The 22,291-nt window shown below is 40.3% G+C and overlaps 1 protein-coding gene across 3 annotated transcripts in view; it reads left to right on the top strand.

The window, feature by feature from the left end:
• Window positions 1–22,291, top strand: part of ARHGAP18 (Rho GTPase activating protein 18) — a 96,667-nt gene that overhangs the window by 37,938 nt on the left and 36,438 nt on the right. For 2 of the 3 annotated variants that reach the window (XM_050314733.1, XM_050314732.1), the window contains exon 2: window positions 20,788–20,987. In XM_050314733.1, coding sequence (XP_050170690.1) covers window positions 20,788–20,987 — 200 coding nt within the window. Of the gene's footprint in view, window positions 1–20,787; window positions 20,988–21,341; window positions 21,404–22,291 lie in introns of those variants that run through there. The other variant, XM_050314734.1, reaches the window with a different exon arrangement.

The raw sequence follows: 22,291 nt of genomic DNA on the forward strand, positions 1-22,291 counted from the left end.
AAAATACAGCAGCAAGTTCCAGGTGTATACTGCATCCAGAGGAAACAGAGAGCTTTGTCCCTGGTTTAAGAAACTGCAAGGTTAGATTTTAGCTGCACAAATAAAGCAGAAAGTTCCTATAGGCTTGTAGTAGCCCACGAGTTCATGTGATAATTGCGGTTATAGCTGTAGTTGTGAGTCTGTGATCCCAGATACAAAGCAAGAGGCTTGGAGCAGTAACCAGAAACTTTGGCTTCTGAACAGTGAGGAAGCCCTATTGGTGCTGTCACACACAGAGCTGTGACTCACTGGCTGGTCACAGTGGGAGACCAGAGCTATGGTTACCATGGGCCAGTGGGAGATGTTTTCTTTCTCAGCAGTTGCTAAGAGGATGAGAGATCTAACAACTCTGTAGTGTAGCTTCTAGAGCCTCACATCCTGCTTGCCTTTGCCACAGCTGGATGAGAGAACACTAGTAACGGTGTTATTGTTGTGCAAATGGTCATTGTCATCACTGTAACTTGTTCCAGGGGTGAGCTTTAACATCCCAGTAAACTCGTTCTGGTGGCTTGGCTGTGTTATCTGCTCAAGAGAAGCCTTTATTTCAGGTAGACTTGAGGAACATCTTCTTGTTCTGTTGAAAAGAGACAATATTTCATGAAACTTCTTTCCTCTCAGAATGTCTCCTAAGGCTTGCTCCAAACCAGCAGAAGTTTTGATGTGTAGTGGCAATGAGTGCAGGTCATGGCCATACTAGGATGAGATAAGTGTGAGCTGAAAAGAGTGAGGAACGCCACTGAAAGTAGAGTTTCTTTCCATCTCTCATGCCTTCCTAATGTTTTTCTTGCCCAGGCATTGGCATTTCCAGGCTGACTGAAGTAGCCTGAGCTGGATTAAAAAAAAAAAAAAAAAAAATCCAACTGAAAGCAATATTTTTTGCAAATGTTGTTTTCAGGAGATTAGTTCCTTAACTGAGCTCAGCAAGTTACTGCATTAGTGGTGGTGTAGGCACAAGGGGAGTGAAGGAAACACACAGTGAAGGGGGATTTGACAGAACCCTCTGGCAGCAACCTACATCTGTGCCAGGTTAATGTGATCATTATGGGTCTGTCATTTGACAAGTTAACTCATTTTTATGAATTCTAGTAGCGACTGTGGCCACATCCTGTGAGAGGCTCATCTGACATCGTTTATCTCCATTGGTTCAGTTTTTTAAAAAAGGTGTTTAATGGCTTGACTTTGTACTGACAGGTTTTTAGTCAGTTCAGGTACAGCTTGTCCTTTGATAACCACTCTAAAGCTACCATAAGCTTCATCTCCAGCTCATTTAGTCCTGACTCATACCATTCAGTGATTCAGTCCTGTGCATGGCCTCTACCTGCAAAAGGCAGGCTGTGATGTGAGAGGAGATCCTTGGGATCCAGGTGCATTGCACAGCAGGGAACACCTGCCTCCTCTTACAGAACTGCTGATAACCTGCCTTCCCCTCATGTGTGACCATGCAGCCTGCCTCCGAAAGAAATAAAAACCCAGCTTGGATTCCCTTATACTTTAATGAGGTAAATTAAAGTGCAGTTTCTAAATTATGGTTGTTCGTCCATTGATAAGCTCTTGAAAGCTTACTGATTTATGCCTTGTTTAAACACACCTTTCTTTGCTCTGAACTTTGCACCAGAGAGATTACTTTGGTTTCCTTGTGCCCAAGGCAGTACATGAATCAGAACGGCTCATATGATTTCCTGTGGGAAACACAATTAACTTTTAGTTTTAGTAGTATTTTCTGGTTTAAGAGTAAAAAAAGACTAAGGCATTAAATATCTAAGACATTTTACAAATATAAGTAGTTGATAATATTATGTATTAATGAAGATGTCCAAGCATCTGTTCAGTGGCCCAAATTCTGCCTGCCTTCTTCTTTCTGAGAAGGGTATTTACACTGTGGTACTTGTTGTCCTTTGAGGTGAAAGCTAAAAAAGAGACTGTATTTTTTAGAACTTCTTATTTTGGTTGGTACATAAAAGAACAAATTAAAACAGGATCTTTTTTTTTTCTCCTATTAATTAGGAGCTGCTTATGAAAGTTTATGGGAAACGATGAGCTTCATGCTGTGAAAGCTGGTATTTGGCACTTTGGACTTCAAATTAGAAAACAAATTATGAAGATATATGATATTAAAAGTCACGTGATGTGTTAGAGTGTTTTGGTTTTTGGGCCTTGCTTGAGTTTTTGAAAAGGTTGTCTAAGAAAACTCTATCATCCTGTTTTAGGGAGTGTAAGGAAGACATTAACGTTGCTCACTGTCCATTTGGAGAACTATTTTATGTAGGTCTCAGTAAACACAGACCTCAGTTTAGGTTGTTATAATTTCTCTGAATTTTAAATATATGTATATACTTAATCTCTGACATTCGGATTAGGCATACATTCAATTTTGATGGTATGATCTTGAAGAAGTTGTTGAGTGAGATCCAATTCATGGTACTTATAATTTTTTTTTTGGGGGGGATACATTACTCATTTTTTAATTGAATGATATGTTTATGCCAGTATATTCTTTGTAACATTACTGAATGATTTTCTGTCTGGTTGTCAGGGTTTGATCCGGCCACTGCCTCTCTGGGCAGTCCTTGCCCGCATTCTCCACCAAAAATGTCGTGGTTTTGCTCTGGGTCAATTTGCTTTCACACCACCCCCCACAATTACTATAAGTTGAGAGAAGGTTTATGCAGACAAAAGAGACTGGATTTGGGAAAATAATATTAACATTTATTACTAACAAGCTAAAACTAAAGAACTATATCTATAACAATTCTACTTAAGTAAAAGTACTTTGTATTTACAGAAATACTTCTCCCCCCTTTATATCAGTCCAAGGAGGAGGAGCAGTTTCTTTCTCCGTTCTCGGAGCTCCAGGCCTCTTCAGTAACTCTGCAGCACTCTCGTCACAGCTGGAACTCTTTCTCTTTTTCTCTTGCTCTGTGTTGGCCTCCAGGGCTGGGCTTACCCCCCTCCTGGGCTAAGACCGGAGGCTGGGGGTTACCCAGGCCCTGAAGGTTTTCTCTTCCATGGACTTGCAAGGAGACACTTGCCTACCATGGATCTTCACCATAGGATCACAGGGGATAATGGCTTATGAGTCCACCCCTGTTTTCCTGTGGAGGTCTCTCCCCATGGGAGAACAGTTCTTGATAGACCTCTCCGACATGGGTCTAGCATGGATCCCACACTTGGATCCCAAGCTTACCCGAGCTGTTCTCACTCCGGCGTAAGCCTTTCTCTCAGGGTCATAAATCTTCAGCAGCAGCATGGATCCCACACACGGATCCCAACATCCCACCTGAGCCATCTTACTACAGCGTAGTTTCTCTAAAGGGTCACAACTCTTCCAACATCCCACCTGAGCCGTTCTTGCTCCAGCATAGGTTCAACAGGACCCTACCTCATTTCAGTCCTTCTCATGAAGTCTCGGCTTCCTTGTACATCCACAAGCTCCTTTGTGAGCTGCATGAGGGTCTCCTCACCCCAACAAACTTCTACAGGTAGCAGGGATTTATTTTTCAGTCTTTTCCCTGCTGAAGGGAGAGAGTGAAAGGGGGGAGAAGCAGGCCCCCTTTGCACTTCTCTCTCCTACTGCAGCTTTGACCTTGGAGGTCCCTTATCTCTTTGCCAGAATTCTTCTGCAGCGGTTTTTCGTCCAAGCAGTCAGTCCTCTAAAGTTTTTTTTTCTTTACTCTCTTACAGGAGAGAAGGGGGTTTCAGTGCCACACCTGCCCCCGGCCCAGGCCGGGGGAGGAGGGGGCCTGGCCCTCCTCGGGGCCCGCCGTGCCTCTCTTACATGGCTGCTACTCCTAATTTCAACTGCACAACCCACCTTCTCTTCCATTTTCTTAAATATGTAATTAGCAAAGGCGTTACTGAGAGTTTTGATTGGCTTTTTGTCTGGAAATCCACCTGGACAAAACCATCCTCAGCCCAGGGGCTAGCTGATGGGCAAAACCATGACACTGGTGTTTTGAATTTTTAGTCACTTACCTGTATTTTAATATATAACATGATTCTTCTGAAGACTGATGAAATTTATCTGAGTCAAAATATTAGTATGAAGTTAGATTTTTTTTTTTTTACTCGAGGTGGAAAATCAAAACTGTTCAGGGAAAGATACCCTAAAATCATAAGATGCTTTTACAAGTTGGATCAATGCTTTTTACACTGTAACCAGTGAGGGAATTTTACTATTTTAAAGCTTTGATTTTTATTGTTAACTTTTACTTTGGTTGTGGGGCTTGTTGTGAACTACCCAGAGATGATTCTTTGTCCCATTCCAAACTGCTGCTGTCACAAGAAGCCATTGCTAGTACTTTAAACAAGGAAATTACTTAAAATAACTCCCGAAGTGCCATGTCATCTTCAAGAGAAGCAGCTTATTGATATGTAAGCTGTTTCGGAGCTGACTTCATTAGCTGTGGAGGTCAGAGTGTAAGTTTCCCAAGCCTTCCTCCTGATCCCCAGGGTACAATGTATCCCTTAGTGACAGTCGTCCACCAGGGTCAAAGAGCAATTTGACAATTTTACCTCAGAAAGTCCACCATCACCAAAATGGTTTTCAAGCACTGTGAGTCCACGTGTCATCAAGTCTACTTCTAGCTGGTTGCCATCTGAGAAGGAAGTGAGAGTACAGCTACAGTGAGTTGTCGTGGGAGAGTCAGCTGTGCCAGGCTGCTAAAAGGAGATGCATAACCATTTTGTTTCTTAAGGAGGAAGCTTGTGACCTTATGAGCAGAAGTGGGTTTTGTTTTGCCTTTTTTCTGTTATGAAGGATCCCTCATGCCAGAGGTTTAGCCTTCTCAGAGCACTTGCTTTGTCAGTAAGCTGCTGCTGCTGCTAGGCCAGTGGGAGTTTGCCTGCTTGTTGTCCAAGTGAGCTCTTCATAACACTGAGGAAATTGTTAAAGTTAAGGAGATATGAGGAAGATATCTTGCATGTTCCTTCAGCTAGGTACACCAAGGTCTGCTGGCCTCTGATTCTCTGGCTTGATAGTTTGGAAGAAGGGCAAGGTGTCTGGCATATCCAGTTATGGCAGGCTCACATGTGGATAACTATTGGAGACGGATGTGACTATGAACACTCTGGTTCACTAAAGAATACCTTGCGATAGGATGAATTAGGATACCTAATGAACTTGGGGATTAAATGGGATTAAGGGAAAGCTAAGGGCCATTCCAAATTGTTTGTAGAGTTCTGGGAATCCAAGTCTTCAGCTGTGTCAAGATTAATGAGAAATATTTTATGGGAAGTGGCTTAACTACTCAAAGGGTGACTGTGTTACTTTGAATATCTGCTGGTGGAAGAAAGCAGAAGAAAGCCTAGTTGATGGCTAGAGGTGCAGTGCTGAGGTGATGTGAGATGCTGATGCTGTTTTCATGGATGTAGGCCCATCACTATTTCTGAAAAAAGAATTATTCTCTGCTGTGGCCTCAGAGAGCTGTCTTTTGCATTGGGCTGGTGAAATAATTCAGTTGTACATTTAGCTTGCTCTGCTCAATGTTATCACATGATCATCTGGCAGTCCTGGTAGCAATTTCCCAGTTAATCTCTCCTAGTAAAGAGATACCTTTCCATGAACTGGATTGGATGTACAGTGCGTTACTGCTTGTGCTGTCTTGGAGGGTTCTGCCAGTAAGGATGGGGAGATCCCAGGGTCTGGCACATGGTTGTTTTGGGATGTGGATTTAGGCTGCTCTGAGAGAATGCTCAGAGGGTAGTGTTGGCCTCATGCAAGATGAGCTGGCCTGGAGGTGTTGTGCTTGGGAGCATCCCCATGGGGCACTCTGAGGTTGCACTGGTGTGAAGCTTGTGTGAACAGAGAAGAAATTGGAGCCAAAGAGCACTACTTGGGCTCTACTGGGGAAGAGGCAGCTTCAGTTATTATCTCATTGTTTAAAACAATAGCGTATATACTTGGTAATAAAAAGTGATATTTATTCTGAGACAGCATTGTACAAATAATTTTAATGGATTTACTACCAAGTAGGATGTCATGAAACAGCAAAAAAGGGACAATTAGGTCAGTTGCTTAGAGGGCGCAGTCCATGAAAATATCTCTAAATTCGTCATTTCACCTCCTTGACTTTCAAAGATGAAGGAGATTTGAGCACCTCTGGTGAAAACACTCGACAAGGAGGGTGGAAGCTGTAAAGTACACACATTGGTTTTGCATTTAGAGAACTGAGAATTAAGAAAATAGAGTAATTCAAGTATATGGGCATTTGTTCTTCTTTGAAAGTCTCCTTTTCATCTTTATGTTAAAATGTGTTGTAAATTTCCGGCTACAGAGTTTCTACATCGATTGCTATTGCTGTGTTGACTTCATTGTAGGTTTTAAACCCTTTTCATGCTGACAAGTGTGTGAGTTCCAGTTCTGTGTCAGTCTGTCAGCACTTCTGTAGCTCTTTATAAAAGCAAGACTTTGTCCAGGTGCCTTTTTTTGGCAAAGGAATTATTCTTTATCCTCTGAGATAGAATTGGCTACTTATATAATCAAATATTTCTTGTATCCAAGTAAACATTTAAGGTTGCAACTGTGCATTTTCAGTGCAGACAGTATTAAAAAGGAGTTTACTTAAATAGCTCTGGTAGGAAGGGACTTAACTGTGTCACCCTTCCTGACCTCAGAGGATGTATTTTTCACCCAGCTCAGGCCCAAAGATGTTCAGTCCCTTCATTACCTCCCCAGCAGTTTTGGTATGTACCAGTTCCCTAATTTTTAGTGTACATTAGAGAGCACTTCAGAGCTGGAAAGCCACTGGGATCCTGCCCAGCATGGTAAAGTGGCATGAGGGCAGAGTGGGCAGATAGTGCAGCTGGAAAGCTGGGTGGGACACGCTGCAGCTTCTGCCCTGGTTTGCCTCACATCTGGTTCCCTTTGCTATCTACACTCTCTGCTCTCTACACTGAGGTCTGAGCCATTCAGGCTGCCTTTCCTTCCTCCACCCACCCACGCCCTGCCCCTTCCCCCCAGGTTGCAGGCAGGGAATACTGTCATAATATGATATTTTTAATTTAATTGAAATGGGAGTTTTCATATATGACTTAATATTGCATACAGCAAATGTTTTTTACTTCCGTGTGTACATATGGTATTCATTTGTAGATGTATCTCATAATGGGAAGTGCAGCTGTCTAGCATGAGGAATTTGGTCATGTAAATAAAAATCATGGATAGCAATACTCAAGAGTGCATTAACATTGCTCTTGTTCTTCTGTACGCTGTTTATGTGCATATGGCAAAAGAAAATATGCATTTGTATTTATAGAAGCATCTGCATATGGATTGTGCCTTATTTCAGGCTTAGTGTTACATGCAAAGCATTGTATTTAATTTTCCTTGATTATTACTGGGATCTGTAATCATAGCTACTTAGTATTACAAGTAAGTGCTATTTTTACCCTGTTTACACAAAGGAATATGTTTGAAGTTGAAGCTGGGAATATAACCTCTATATACACAAGGAAAGTTAAAAGAGAACAATGTCGTTTTTACTTGCATTTCTTGCTGGCAGTTAACCCTCCACTGAAGTGTTTTGTTTGGGAATGCAGAGTAAGAGTTATGGCTAACATTAGTGATGCAATCATTTAAAAAAGGCAATATGTTTTATATAACTGATTGATATCTTTCAAAATAGAGTGGTATTTTTTTTAGACAAATAATCACAGGGAACATTATCAGCTGAAAAACCACAAGGGGCACCTATATGTTAACTTAGAAACTGGTATCTCTCATGTTTGTAAGATGCTAGTAAAGAAAGGGGTGTTGGTTAGGAAAGAAAACAAAGGATATTCCTAAGTAATTTCTATTAAGAATTATCAATTAGATAATTTATAAATTTAAAAAAGGTTTTTTTTTTTTTTTTTTTAATTTACTACCAGTATTTAACATTGAAATTCCAGAATTCTTGCAGTCCTTGTCTGCATCCTCCTTGATGAGTGTAATTTAATTTAAAGTTGGTAAGAGCTCTTTTGGTCTTCTGTTTCCTTTTTTCTCATTTTTCTAGTAGTAGATTTCACTTCCTGACCAGTCTTGAACATTTCCTCTTGCCACCTTAATGTATGAACAACCTTCCATGACTGTGTTAAGTTTTGATGAACTGGCTGCCTGTGAACCCACACAGAAAGGAGACTGCTTACATGAAAAAGAATCACATCTAAGAGTAAAGAATAAAAAAATCATTTGTGATCAACTAATAATAAAATACAGACGAGTTGTTTAGCGTTTATTTTTCTTTTAGAACAGTTGTTTCTGTTAAGCAATTGGTATTTAATTTGCTTTAATTTGGTATTTAATTTTGTTTACTTTTTCTTAATTTCCAGTGTTCATTTCTTGTCTGTTTTCCCCCTGTTGTTTGGTTTGTATTATGTTCTCTTTGTTTTTCTCCTCTTCTGGAACAAACCAACACCTCTTTCAAATCCTTTCTGTTGAAGTTTTGGTTTTGTATTCACATCCTGATGCTCAGCCCTTGTGGACAGTTAGCATGGTAGTGAACTCTGTGGCAGGCTAGCTTCCAAACTTGCACACAGACATATCTGTATATTCAGGTTGGTAGCTGTACATCTCTATATTTAATTTGTAAATGAAGGGACATACCTATGCATACAAGTAACCAGTAAAGCTTTGCAGAGGCCTTGGTTGAAAAAATTCACATTTTTATATCTTTTCTGCTGATGTTCAGAAAACAGAGGTGGTGTCAAAGGGGGAGTGGGAAGGAAAAAATTTGTGATCCAGAGCTGCTTTCTGCTTGCTTGGTTGCCTACCAATATTTAAAAACTACCAGAAAAATGAGGAGGGAGGTAATATATTAGTGTAATTTTGTTTTATTTAGTGCGTTCCTTGCTTGGTCACAGGACACTAAATTTTTGGAAGCACTTGTTAGCTTGTCTCATTACAGAGAGTGCTGCAGACAGTTCAGCTGTTACACCCCAGGAACAAGTAACTCCCAGGAATATTTGCTTAGAAGAGAGAATTTGGTAGGAAAGGAGATGTTGCAAAGACACACAGCTTTGGCAGTTGCCCTGGAGGGTAAAGATAAGAATTGTTACTGGGTGTCCTTTTCAGTCTCTTTTCTTTTACTGAGGTGACAGTGGACTTTTTGGCTACCCTCTTTGTGTGATGGGACTGTGGGGATGGGTTGTGAAGGCAACAGCTGGATCAGGGCGGATTTGCATTGCCCTCTGCCTCTGTCATGGCATGCTCTGTCTGACTCCTACTAGAGGAATTCCCCATAGCAGGTTTACCTCATGTGCACAGGCATATGCACCACTGTTGTGTTGGCTCCTCTGACAATAGGTGAAATTCCAGTGACCACTTTTGAAGCTGGTTGCAAACACCTCCGTGCTTATGCTAAGCATGAACTAAACGCAGATGGTCCATCCCTTGCAGCATCCTTGAGGTCTCTCTCTCTCTCTCTCCTATTCCCTTGCCTTTAGGCTTCTGTGATGCTTTGCTTCTGAACAGACCTGTATCCCTCAGAATACCTGAGTACTGGCCCACTTTGCACATTCTGTTCTTCTCAGCCCTTTTCGTTTTTGCCTCTTTCTTTCTTGTCCAGCTTCTCTGGGAGCACTTTTATCTGCTCTCTCTTACTGGGAATTTGTTGGTGCTTTGTTTGGACAATAAGAACATTTTTCTTACAAAACGTCCTTAGATTCCTGCATGGATTTCCTTGCCTGCTATTTGGGAAATGTCCATACAAACATTTACATTTACAATTCATTTACAATTTATTCTGGGTGTAAGGATTATATTGTAATAAATTGACTATGAATGTGTGCCAATTTCCTTCAAGCATAAACAAAATTACTGAATTGTGCTGTAAGCCTTATTTTTGCAAGTAACAGTTATAGGCCTAACTAATAGGTCCTTTAGCATGCTACGAATTAATGATTTTAGAGAGCTAATTGCTTTTAAAGACACAAAAGTGACTCGAGTATCATTTCATGGCTGTAACTGTACTTTACTAAATGGTCTTGGTATTTGCCAGGATAGTTAAATCGGGCTTTGTTGCCATGCTTATTTTTTCCAGTGTGAAAAGAAAAATAAATTATTTAAATCTTTCCTCTCTATGCCTCTCAATAATGGAATTACAAATACTGTATGTTTCACTTCCTGGTTTATTCTCTTTGATATTTGTGGAGCCTGAAGTGATCTCAGACAGGCTTTATTCTCTTCTTTGGGAGAACATTAGTTCCAGTGGTTCTCTTAGAAGATTACAAAAAAAGTGTACTTTTAAAATGTGTATTATATGTGTGAGTATTTTCCCAATAAGTAGCATGAGGGTGGTTACAGAAAACATATTTCCACTGACTTTTGTTATTGATATGAAGTAGAGAATGAAAAGAATCAAAACTGCAGAGGAAAACATCTATGCCCATGTGAAACCAGATGATACAGAAGGCGTTTGGAAGCAATGAGAAAGGTAGATCAACTGACCATGGGACAAAGGAGATTGAAGTGAGGCCCTTCCTTTCCTTATTTTCCTAGCTGTAGGCATTTTTTTAAAACTAAAGCTTTAAACCAAATTAGGCTTGAACATACTGGATGTCTGTTGAATTTGGAAATTGACTTCTGTTTTTCATTCAGTGGGACTTGAGGTTCTGTAAACTTTTCCAGCTCTTCCAAAGGTCTGCACAACTTGCAAACTTGCTCCTGAGAGGTTGCCATTCTTGTGGTTTTACCTGTGTAAGCCACCCACATTCCCTTGTCCCCTTGTCTTCCCTTCTGGTGGATTTTGCTCTCCCAGGAATAGCTGTTTCTCTTTCTGGAGTGTTAGATTTTGAACAGCAGTTGATATGTATGGGCAAAAAATAACATTGTGAATTCAAAGCCTTTGAGACTCTTCATTCAAATGGTATGAAAGTTTAGCTAAATTGTGATAATTTTATTGCAAGTATGTTTTGTTGTGATGTTTTAGAGTTCACCTTTCACTAAAAGAAATAAGCAGGCTTCTGTATTTTATAGTTGGAGAATAAAGCTAAAAGCATGCATTGAGTCAAACAGCTTGGATGCTGGAATGCAGCAGTCCCCCCAGAAACAAGGAAACACAACTGCTGTAATCATTTTGTGGTGGACGAGTTTTATGGCTGCAGTTGTCAATCCTGAATTCTTTCTCACTTTGTGTGGAGTGGAACAAGGTCACGTTTTTCCTGAAACAGCCTGGGATGGCATATCAAATAACTCTTTTGGCAACTGTTCAAATGTATTTGTGTTACAGTTCTAACACCTCTTTTGATAATAAATCATTCCACCTCATCAATTATACATGGGGGGGGGGGGCAGTGATCTATATCCTTATTTAAGATAGGGTGTGTATATATCAGTGTACAATAATTATAATGTATCTAACCAGAAATAGAAAATAGGTAGAGTCTAAATGGCTGTGTAGAAACATGAGGTCCTATTAAAGGAAATGTCATGAAACATTTTAATCTTCTTAGAAGTTCTGCATATAGTTCAGGCAGATTTAGTTTTGGCATTGTATCTGGAATCTCCCATTTCTTGTGCAGTGGATTAGAATATTAAGTGTAATAGCTTGTGTCATTGCCACAATTTCCTTCCTGTTTTCTTTAGTGACAGGCTGGGGTTGGAAAATCAGTAATGTGCACTAAAGTAAAAAGAATCTCATATAAATAATAATGAGGATGTGGCTGGAAGCAGTGCAGTGTATATATATACTTCTTATAGTCTGGCAACCTTAACTTTGGCCTGTTTTCTATTTGTTATTTATGGAGGGGTTTAAAATGCCAGTTGGTGTGTTTTCTTTGTTTTGTTGGGTTTAGGTTTTCTCTGTTGTCTTTGTTATTGTTGTGCGTTTTTTGTTTGTTTGTTAGGTTTTTGTTTTGTTTGGTTTTTCTTTTTGTTTGTTTGTTTTTGTTTTGTTGTTTGGTTTGTTTTTTTTAATCTCCAGAGCAGTGTGAGCAGGTATTAACAGCAGCTGATGGAATTTAAAAAAATTCCTAAGAGACCTGATTCTCTTTGCTCAGCCTTTTTTATGCTCATTTAGAAAGTGAGTACTGTTTTATACCCTCTCTGCAATCACTTTGTACTCTTTGGAAAGAGAACAGAGCTTTGCCTCAGTTCATACTTCTCTGGCTTTTCTTTGGAGCTTAATGGGGATTTGGGCAAGTTTGATTGCCGTTGATGTTCAAAACGTTCCATAAGGTCACAGAGTAGCCAAAATAAAATTATTTAATTTGGGAGAGAAGGAGTGCTAAGTGTGAGTTCACCAAAAATACTGGAAATTATGTTGCATCTTTACTGCTGCCTTTACATGTTCTGTATGATTCTGTTGAAAAGACTGAGTTGCAGGAGGGTTTGCAGTCAGACATGGAAGGAGTAAACTACACTAAAGGTAGAAAACAAAGGGTGTGGTGTCAATGAGTGACAGGTTTTAGGAGCTAGAATGAAAAGCAGCAATACAAGCCTTCTCAAAGTTGTGAAGCACTTTAAAAGGAGTGAGAAATATTTTTGCATTGAAGACGTTTCCATTAAAAAAATGTAGTTTATCTTCATTTAGGTAGTGTCACTACTCTGTGGCTTTATGCAGAATTTTAAGACAACCTGCTTTGGTGGGCATATCAATTCCAATTTGATTTTTTTTGTGTTTTCTTTTTTGTTTGTTTGGTTTTTTTTTTTGTGTGTGTTTTTTTTTTTTTTGTTTTTTTTTTTTTTTAGTTTTGGACGGAAGACTGAAAAATGCTCAAAACTGCACTGCAACATCATGGATATTGTGTGAAGGGGTGGTGTGACAAAAATTTCTCAAACATTAGGTTGAAACCATTAGTATAAGTGATTTGGTAATAAAAATTCCTGATTTAACACAGCCTTGGAATCAAGGCCTCGCATTATCTTTGGGATGCAGCTTTACCTAGAAACCATGAAAAATCAGAATGCCCTTTTGGTAGACACCATGGCTATAGGGAGGTCTGGCAATCACTTCCCGGGCCAGTGTCCCAACCAGGAATGGGAAGCTGAAGCCTGGCAACTGCTGTAGCCATTAGATTAGAGCTTTCTTGATTAATTTAGTTAAGAAGTTTTTGCACCTTGTGGTGCTGCTTGGCTTCTTGAAAGAAGGGGAGGGATGGGGGGAGCTTTGGGTTTAGTAGCTTTACTGTTCTCACACTTCTTGTAGCTCAACATTCAGGATGAGAAGTGGGACGGGAGACTACACTGTTTCCCTCTTCTTATCTGTTTAGTTGTTTTGATTAAAAAGGACTTAGAAGGTCCTATATTTATATTTGAGAGCACAGCATCTCATTGATGTGATTGCTTGGTAAATAGTTTTCAAAATGAGCCACTGTGCTCATGGGCATTCTTAGATTGTTTCAACCAGCTAGCCTTTGTACAAACTTAAAATTACTTACACAGATTATTGAACTTTGTAACTCCTTTGTCAGCAAGATAGTTCTGCTTTGAGAATACTACTCTATGGCCACAGTGCTGGAGTCTATCACAAACTCACAACAGCAGAACTTCCTTTTATCTGCCTTGCAGTATGCTGTGGGGTCAGATCTCAGTCTTTAATGCTCAGTGGTCCAGTGGTGAAAGACTCGAGAGATCTGAGAATTACTCTAGTTTCTGTCACTGATTTACCCCATGAGTTTGAACCTCTTCTGAGCCAAGCACCCACCCCTTTTTTACCTCTTCTCACAGTCTTTGTGTGTCTTGTTTATCAGGTTAACCACATGTTGTTATGATGCCGAGAATCAGTGAGCCTCAGTATCAGCTGAGTTATGGCTGCAATAATACTGCTAATAGCTTTTATGTAAATGACCAAACTTAGACTAGCTTTGGGAGCAATGACTCCCTTTGCACAGGCATTTCAGAAGTTGCTGCTGTAATGCAGCTATAGTCAGATGTATTTTTGTCATTTTGTGTAACTCTGGAAGTAAAATGCTATCTTATTGGAGAGCTGTAGAGTGTATCTGGAGGGGCAGCAGTGCTCAAGACACTGGCTGTACAAGAATTCCAATAGCAATGGTTAATGGCTAGGATTTAAAGAAGCCTCTAAGGCAAAACATTATATTTTCAGTGTACAGCTTAAGGACGTGTAATAGTTCAGTTTGACAAGTAATTATATCACTTAATACTGTGGTTTAACCACAGCCAGCAAACAAGTATTATCACACAACCACTCACTCCCCACCAGCATCGTGGGGGAGAGAATCAGAAGGGTAAAGGCTAGAAAACTCATGGGTTGAGATTAAGACGGTTTAATGGGGAAAGAAAAGCTGTGCATGCAAGCAAAGCAAAACAAGGAATTAATTCACTGCTTCCCATGGGCAGGCAGGTGTTCAGCCAACACCAGGAGAGCAGGGCTCCATCATGTGTAAGGGTTACTTAGGAATAAAAACACTATCACTCCAAACATCCCCCACTTCTTCCTTCTTTCCTGTCTCTATATACTGATCATGATGTCATGGTATGGAATATTCCATGTATCATGGATATTCTGTGTGTCAGTTGGGGTTGGCTGTCCCGGCTATGTCTCCTTCCAACTTCCCATCCACCCCCAACATCCTCATCACTGTAGCAGTACAAAAAGCAGAAAAGGCTGTAACAAAATAACAATTAAAAAAATATCAATAACAGAACCATTTCTATATTCTCAGTCCTGTGTTCAGTACAGATTCAGAACACAGCCCCACAGTAGTCACTGTGAAGATAACTCTACCCCGAACCCAGCACACTTGATAGTGCAATGCATTTTCTATACTGTTCTCAGTGCTGGAAATCAGCTGATGCAAATGTCTGGAGGACTCTTAGTCTTGTAGAACACTGAATTAAAGACAATGTTTAAAACTCACATATGTTTTGTTTGGCAGCTGTTTAGCCCCAAAGAGTTGAATTTGAATTGAAGTTAGACCCAGTAATTAAACAGATGACTTCTTCCTTTGTTGCACTCATGACACTTTTTATAGGTGTGAAAGATTTTATTTAGGAAAGATCCAGGCCTGAATTTTGAATTCCAAGATTTCCCAAAAGTGGGTAGAAAAAGTAATCTGTAAAGAAACACCTAAATTGTAGGCTGAAAAGATGTTTTCCACTCCTCCATTTCACTTGTGTTTCATCTATTGTTGGGTTTTTTTTCAAGAAGATAATGGCCAGTCTTCGCGAGCGAAGATCCGGGGAAGGTCTTTCCACCTTCCAGCCTGCGCATTGGATTTTTTAGGTGAGACACAGTGTGCGCGGAACTGAGCCCACCCTTTAATCCTAAGGTTCATCTGCCGGGGCCAAGCGAGCTTGGACGGTGGCAGCGAGGTCCTTAGGACGTAGGTGGATTGCCTATTTAAGGGCTAACGAGCCCCACCTGCCTGGGAGTGGCCCTGACCGGGAATCGAACCCCGGTCTAGGCGGTGACAGCTCGGTGCCCTTACCACTAGACCACCAGGTGGTCTAGTGGTAAAGGCGCGGCGCTGTCACCGCGGAGACCCGGGTTCGATTCCCGGTCAGGGCCACTCCCGGGCAGGTGGGGCTCGTTAGCCCTTAAAGGCAACCCACCTACGTCCTAAGGACCTCGCTGCCACCGTCCAAGCTCGCTTGGCCCCGGCAGATGAACCTTAGGATTAAAGGGTGGGCTCAGTTCCGCGCACACTGTGTCTCACCTAAAAAAAAATCCAATGTGCAGGCTGGAAGATGTAGAAGATAACAGATTATAGAAACTGGCATCTTTTTACTTTAGCTCATACAGCATCTAATAGCTGGACTTTGTTCTTTCCTAGAGTCGATGTGCTCTCCTGCAATAATCCTGTTAAAAGAACTGCACATCTCTTTCAGCAGTGTTAATCTTTTATGTTTGATTCAACAGTGTATTCATATTCCCTAGTTTTCATGACCATAAATGTCCTTGCCTTTAGCATTTCTGCCTTTATACATCTATATGCATACCCATATGTATCGTATATAAGAATACCATACAATTATGGTACATATACAGTTATGATGTTTGTATAGTGCTGTAGATAGATCATGTTCAGATCCAAAATTATTGGCTAGCACTACAAAAATGATCACTCACTGTTTTAGAACGCAACATGGTTCTTAATTCTTAAGTGAGAAAAATGGAAGTAAGGATAAAACAGCTTTCTGGAAAGTGAGTTAATCTGAAATGAGAGTGGAAGTGCACTTTACTAACTGATTAATCTCTAGCTCTTGTAGTTTACACATGACAAATACCAGTTATGAACTGCTGAAAAGGCACTGAAATAGACAGGGAGATTTAGACTTCACAGAAAAGAAAATAAGGAATAAGGACAACTGAACTATTATAAAATGACTATTGTTGAAATCAAAATCAGATTAATAGAGCCTGAAAAAACCCAACATTTTTGTTATGGTGTAAAATAGTTATTAATGTAAAGAGTCATATTTACTTAGAGGCTGAGAAGGGACACAGTTGGTCCCAAAAGGAAAAGCTGAAGAAAACATTTGCACACAGTTCTTCTCCCTTAATTACTTGACAAAAAATGAAGCACATCAGTACTTAGTGAAATAACCCAAATCTGGTTTCTTTCCTTGTAAATGTAATGAATGGTGTTCATTACAAGAATGGTTTTTAATGGAGCTCCTCTGGAAGAGCTAGAGTGTTTCATCTCACATCCTTGATGTTTCTAATAAATAAATGCATCTCTGGTGGGTGGGACAAGAAGATTAAGTCTCGTGAGAGACTACAATGACTATATTGAAGAATGAGTTTTATACCTGGGGGCTGAGTTTTGTACTGAGATAAATAGGCAAAATCTCATTGGCTGTGAAGGCCATGTGTCTAAGTATGAGAGGTCAGAACTGACTGTGTCATTTGCAAATGAGAGTATTGCACTGCTCCCTGTAAAGCTGTTTGAAGAGTAAACTATTTACTAATGATTGGGAATAGATGATAAGATTTGAATAGAGTTTGAGAGTGTTATTATTAATATGAGTTTTCCGGGGGGGAAAGAAACTGCTAGTGAGTAAACTTACTGTTTAGTAATCTGAAATGCTTGAAAATTACTTCAAGTAACTGTGTGTGTTAGCAGTACCTTACATTTTCCTTGTATCTCCTTTAAGATACTTGTGAAATGCAGCTGCATTTTTCACATTTTGAATAGATAAACTGAACACCTGATAACAATGTACTGGAGAAGTAACCTGTTTTCTGCAACTGCAGTAATAGCTTTTTTTGTAATGAGCTGTATTTATTTCCTACTGATAGTTTTTTGGATAGCAGTCTTCTGCAAAACTTTAAAGCTTGTAATGTGAGGCATTTGAAATACTTTAAAAATTCTTTTATGAATATATAAATGTGGATTAATTATTTTAAAAATATCTCTCTTGTCCAGATTCCTTATAATACTATTATTAAGACTGATTGCTTTTCCACTTCTCCTCTCTGTTCTTCTTGACCTTAACGTGCTTCCACCTGTGCGTTTTTATTGTGTAATATGCAATTAGTGCTTACTAAGTGTAAGCTTGGAGAAGGATTGAATTTAGTGGAAGGTCAAAGCAGAAACCCCATGTTCTTGCTCTTGTCTTTAGATAACTTTAGATATCTAAAAATAAAAACCTTAATTGGCAACCTATTTTTCCTTATGCTGTGAATTTTTAAAATTATTTTTGTTTTCTTATCTACACCAAGCCTATGGTATCAAGACTCTCCTCATTATCCTCAAAAGGTCTGTCATGTTTCTGCCTCTTCGTGCACAGGGAGGCGTTCATAGTAGAGGCAGAGATGAAGATGCCTGGAACAACTGTTGTGCAGATTATGCACCAAATACTGCTTCACCAATGTCTTTCTCTGGTGGAGTATGCAAGGCAAGAAACCTTGAACCAAGTGAAGTGAAAATAAGATTTGATCTGCTCTGTCAGCTAGAGCTTTAGTAGTTGTTTTCTCCCAGCCAGAGCATCTCTTTGTCCTAGCCCACAAAAATATGAATTGTGGCTGTGGACAAATGCAGATGGCTTTGAAAGGGTTTGCAGTCCAAACAAAAACTGGGCATAAGGGTTGGTTGAGTCTGATGAGGGAAGACAAGGAATCAAGGAATTGGTGAGTGGATTGGGAGTGGTGTGGCACTTGGCTCCTGAGGAGACTGGGCCAAAAACAATGTTGAAGGAGAGATTTGAAGATTCACAGCAGAGTGGTGGAGGTTTTGTGTGAATATTTTTTGTCAGGATCCTTTGGTCATTCATGTCTTTCTGTCGCTGAGGGCTTTCACGACAAGAAATGGCGCTACTGCCTGCCTAAAATTGAGAGTTCCCATATTGGTTTGTTAATGAAGGATGGAAAGATCAGGCTGGGAGGAGCCTGACAAGAAAAGTCGCTTATGTTTGGTCAAGTAAAGCAGCCGTGTGACCAGAGACTGAAGGGCAGGGCACTGTCTCTGAGAGTTAATGGAGTGTTTGTAATGTACAGCAAATGCTCACAGGACTCTGAAAATGGCCTTGAGTGCTCTTTGTGAGTGTCAGCTGTGAATTTTGGGACACAGGCTTCTCAGAGACAGGACTTAGTCTGGGGAAGGTGACAAGCTGGCTTTTATAGAGGGATTAGAGGAGCTCTGCCCTCTCAGCGTGGCGCAGAGCCATGACATGCTGCAGTGTATCCCAGCTCAGCCTGCCAGAATCCCCCAAAGTGCATGCTTTTAACTTAGCCAGTCTGTTAGTTTTATTTTTTGAATTCTGTGCTGTGGTGGTTAAATTACAGCTGAGGTGGGTTAATAGAGAGCAGGTTGTTCCAAAGGTAAAAGGCCACGCAAGAGCTGCCTCACAGCTCCAGAAGGTTAAACCAAGTGACAATAAAGTGAAATCTGATGTCCTTAGGCAGCACTTCAAGTGTCCAGAGTCTGTGAGAGAGACCCAGTCTGCTCTGAGCACCTCCAGCTGGAGGAGGAAGGAAGCCTGGGCAAGGGCTGGGAAGTCTGACCTGCTTTGGCCACACTCAGCACTCGTGTTACTTGCTGGGGACACTTCTGTTGTGTCTCCATGAACATCTTCCTGCAGTGATTAGTGTTGGATTCACAAGCAGCCCGTGTCATACATGGTACACACCTGTCAGGAGAGGTTAAAGAGCTGAGGTAGAGATACTGTATTTGTTGGGTAACATGTACTACTACCATGATGGTGTTATTGCCATTGATGCAGAAGCTAAACGCTCCTTTATGTTTTTTTTTTTCCCCTCTGGGCTTTCAAGTAAGGGCAGGTTAAGGAATGGTGTTGAGGTGCATATTATCTTGGTAATTAATTGTCATTTATTAACTTGCACTTGGAGCAGAGAGGCAGGGCAGGTGGAAACTCATAGTCCTTCCGTAAGGCTTTTTACCTTTAAAGGCAAAGTCCATATGGTTAGGATTTCTTATCAGAGAATCAAACGTGTGGTGTGAAAGGATTTGTGACTTGGACACACGAGGGGCTTATCTTCAGAGAGAAAGGCATGGCTTTTTTTACTTAGGAGCAGCTAACAAACGTCAGTTGTCCTGAGATAAAATGCAAGGACGAGAGACTTTTGTTTTAAAAGTATATGAACTTGCCAGGTCAGCCAAATGGGACGATAGGACTTGGTTTACTGTGTGTATACTCTGATAAATCCACAATGCTTGATCTTTGATATGTTTTTGTCTTTGAATAAGTGATACTTGTTATTAAACCCCAAACAATGCCTTCTTTTTTAGAATATGGAGACAAATTCAGACATAAAAGACTCTGAGGCTCTTCCTGAAATACCCTCTTACTATCTTTTAATACAAGGCAGAATTTTTGCATACTGTTACAATAGTAGAGTAACTTAGTTTAGAAAAAGAACACTGGAGATCATAGTGTTCAATCTGACCTCCAATATAAGTAGAGCCAACTCCAAAATTAAGGTTGCTACTCATGTAATCCACTGATATGCTGGATCAGTTTGTGGCTTTTGATTTGGTATATTTGACTGTAAGGGTGACCTGTAATTTCAGTGATATCATTACAACCTTTGCCGTTTTTGAGATGAATTCCCTACTAGGTCAGTGGCTATTTTTGCCAGTGACTTAATGAGGTCAAGATGAGACCTGGAGGTTTCAGCTTATTGGTTTTTTTTTCTAGTTGCAGCTATCCTTAAGATGAGAGATCCCTTTTGGAAGCCTTAGCAATATACATTTGGTGGGGTGAATCAGAAACTAGTAACACCAAACTATAAAAATGGTAAGGTTTCAGTCAAAGAGGCAGCAAGGTGGAAAGAAATAGTTTCTGTGGCCCTTATTAAACATTCTGACTTGCCAGTTTACTTCACAAACTGTAATTGCAGTAATTCTACATTGTCCTTTCCCAGCTGTAATTAAGGTTATAGATACCATCGTAAATATTAATAAAAAATAAAGGCAGAATAGCAAAAGGAAACACTAATTGTACTGTCAAGCTATAAGGTTTTACTCAGGCAGAAAGGCACTTTTGAAAAATATTTTTAAGTGGCGATGCTAGGAATATATGTACCATGAGGTTTGTGGAACTGACTGTTGTGAGTTGAATTAAAGGTTTGGTGTAACCAGGATTACTAGACCTTGGGTTCATTGTTTCCTTTTTAAGACCGACTCCTCTGTAGTTCTGGATTGGAAGATACATATAGCAGAAACATTAAATTAAAAATATAATACAGATATTAAAAGCAATTTTAATGTCTTGGTTTGCTTGTTGATAGTGGCTTGCTTTGATAATTTGACAAAATTGATCACCAGTTGCCTTCACAGATAATAATGTATCTTGTATCTTAAGATGCTAACCAAGAATTGCTTTTGTGTTTATGTTTATGTTTATAGCCGTCGGTCTGGCCAGTATACAATGAACCATGACCATTCCAAGAAGCTCCCCGATGGAGCATCGTTTGACCGCTCAGGATCCCAGGACTCCTTGGATGAACTATCTATGGAGGACTACTGGAAAGAACTTGAAAACATCCATGAAACCAGAGGAAATAACCATGAGGAAGGAGTAGCACTTGTAGTGAAAGAACCAGATGGTAACGAAATCTGTTCCTGTGAATGATCATCATTTTGCTGATTTAGGGATTTCTCTTCAAGTCTTATTTCAAGAGATGGCACCCACCAAACACAAATCAAAAAAAAAAGAGGTCACCTTCCCGAATACCCACTTTGAAAACTCTGTTGCCTCTGATGCATGTGACAGAAACAGGCAGTGCTCTGAAAGAGTTTTATTGAACATAAAAAACCCCATGATTTTCCTTTGAATGGTATTTGCAGAATATCGGAAAGGTGCCTGTTCTTGCAAATCGCAAAAACTGAAGCTTTATTTGCCGTTTACTGTTAAACTAACTTACTCTTTCGCTCTCTGTGTATGTTGTTCGTTGTTGTAGCTATTGTGGATAGAAACCCCATGCTTTAGAAGACAAGCCAATGATTAACCAGTTTAAGTTTAGTGAGTAACTTTCTACGCTTGTAACTATTGTGGTTGTTCAGTTGTGTTATTTTGTTTCTCAGAAGCATCAATTATGGGCCACTCCTTAGGGCATGATCTTAGGGGTTGGGCAATTTCTTTTTTAGCTTTTTTTTTCTGTCTTCTCTGACAAAAAAAGGAGTAATGTCCTTAATTCAAGTCTTCTCTCAAAAATTATTTTTTAATAGAGCAATATCTGTGTGTCTCCCATTCTTACAAGAGACTTACAGTATCAGTAAATTAAAATGGCGAATTTTGCATTTTGGTATGGCCTCCACACGAGTGAGAAGAGTGTGCTCCATGAGCTTTCAAAGGGATTTGCACTTCTGCCTCCCTAAGCATTTTGAAATGGTGCTGCAATTTTTCAGTGCTCTGAAGAGCATAACAACGTGGCCGCTGGAGAAAGCAGCAAGGTCTCAGCCCTTGTGCCCAGGGAGCAGGGTATCTGGCAGACCTCTGAGGCTTTCTCCGGAGAAGCAGAGCCCCTTGTTCTGCAGTGCATGAGCCTCTTCTATTACCGCAGCTCACTGGTGTGGCTGTGCCTTTAGGCTCTGCACCCTATTTCCCTATTTTTTATTTTATTTTTTTTTTTTAATATAGCCTTCTTCCCCTTAGTTACTGCATCTGCCTCTGGCATGAAGCCCAAGTGAGTCAGCACAGTTGAGTTACAAGCTCTAGCATATTTTGCTGTGCCCTGCCCCTTGCCTAATGTGCAGCACGTTGCTTGGGTGAATGGGTGGGATGCTGCACCTGACTGATGGGCCTGCGGGGGCAGGGGCGGGGCGTTGCTTGAAACGCGGCCATGCAAAGGCAAGGCAGGGGACAGATGAGCTATACCTTGCTCACACCTGCTCTGGAGGATGGGTGTAG

Source organism: Myiozetetes cayanensis, unplaced genomic scaffold (genome assembly GCF_022539395.1).
Source record: "Myiozetetes cayanensis isolate MyiCay16 unplaced genomic scaffold, myiCay2020 scf2-11, whole genome shotgun sequence".
Classification (NCBI taxonomy): domain Eukaryota; kingdom Metazoa; phylum Chordata; class Aves; order Passeriformes; family Tyrannidae; genus Myiozetetes; species Myiozetetes cayanensis.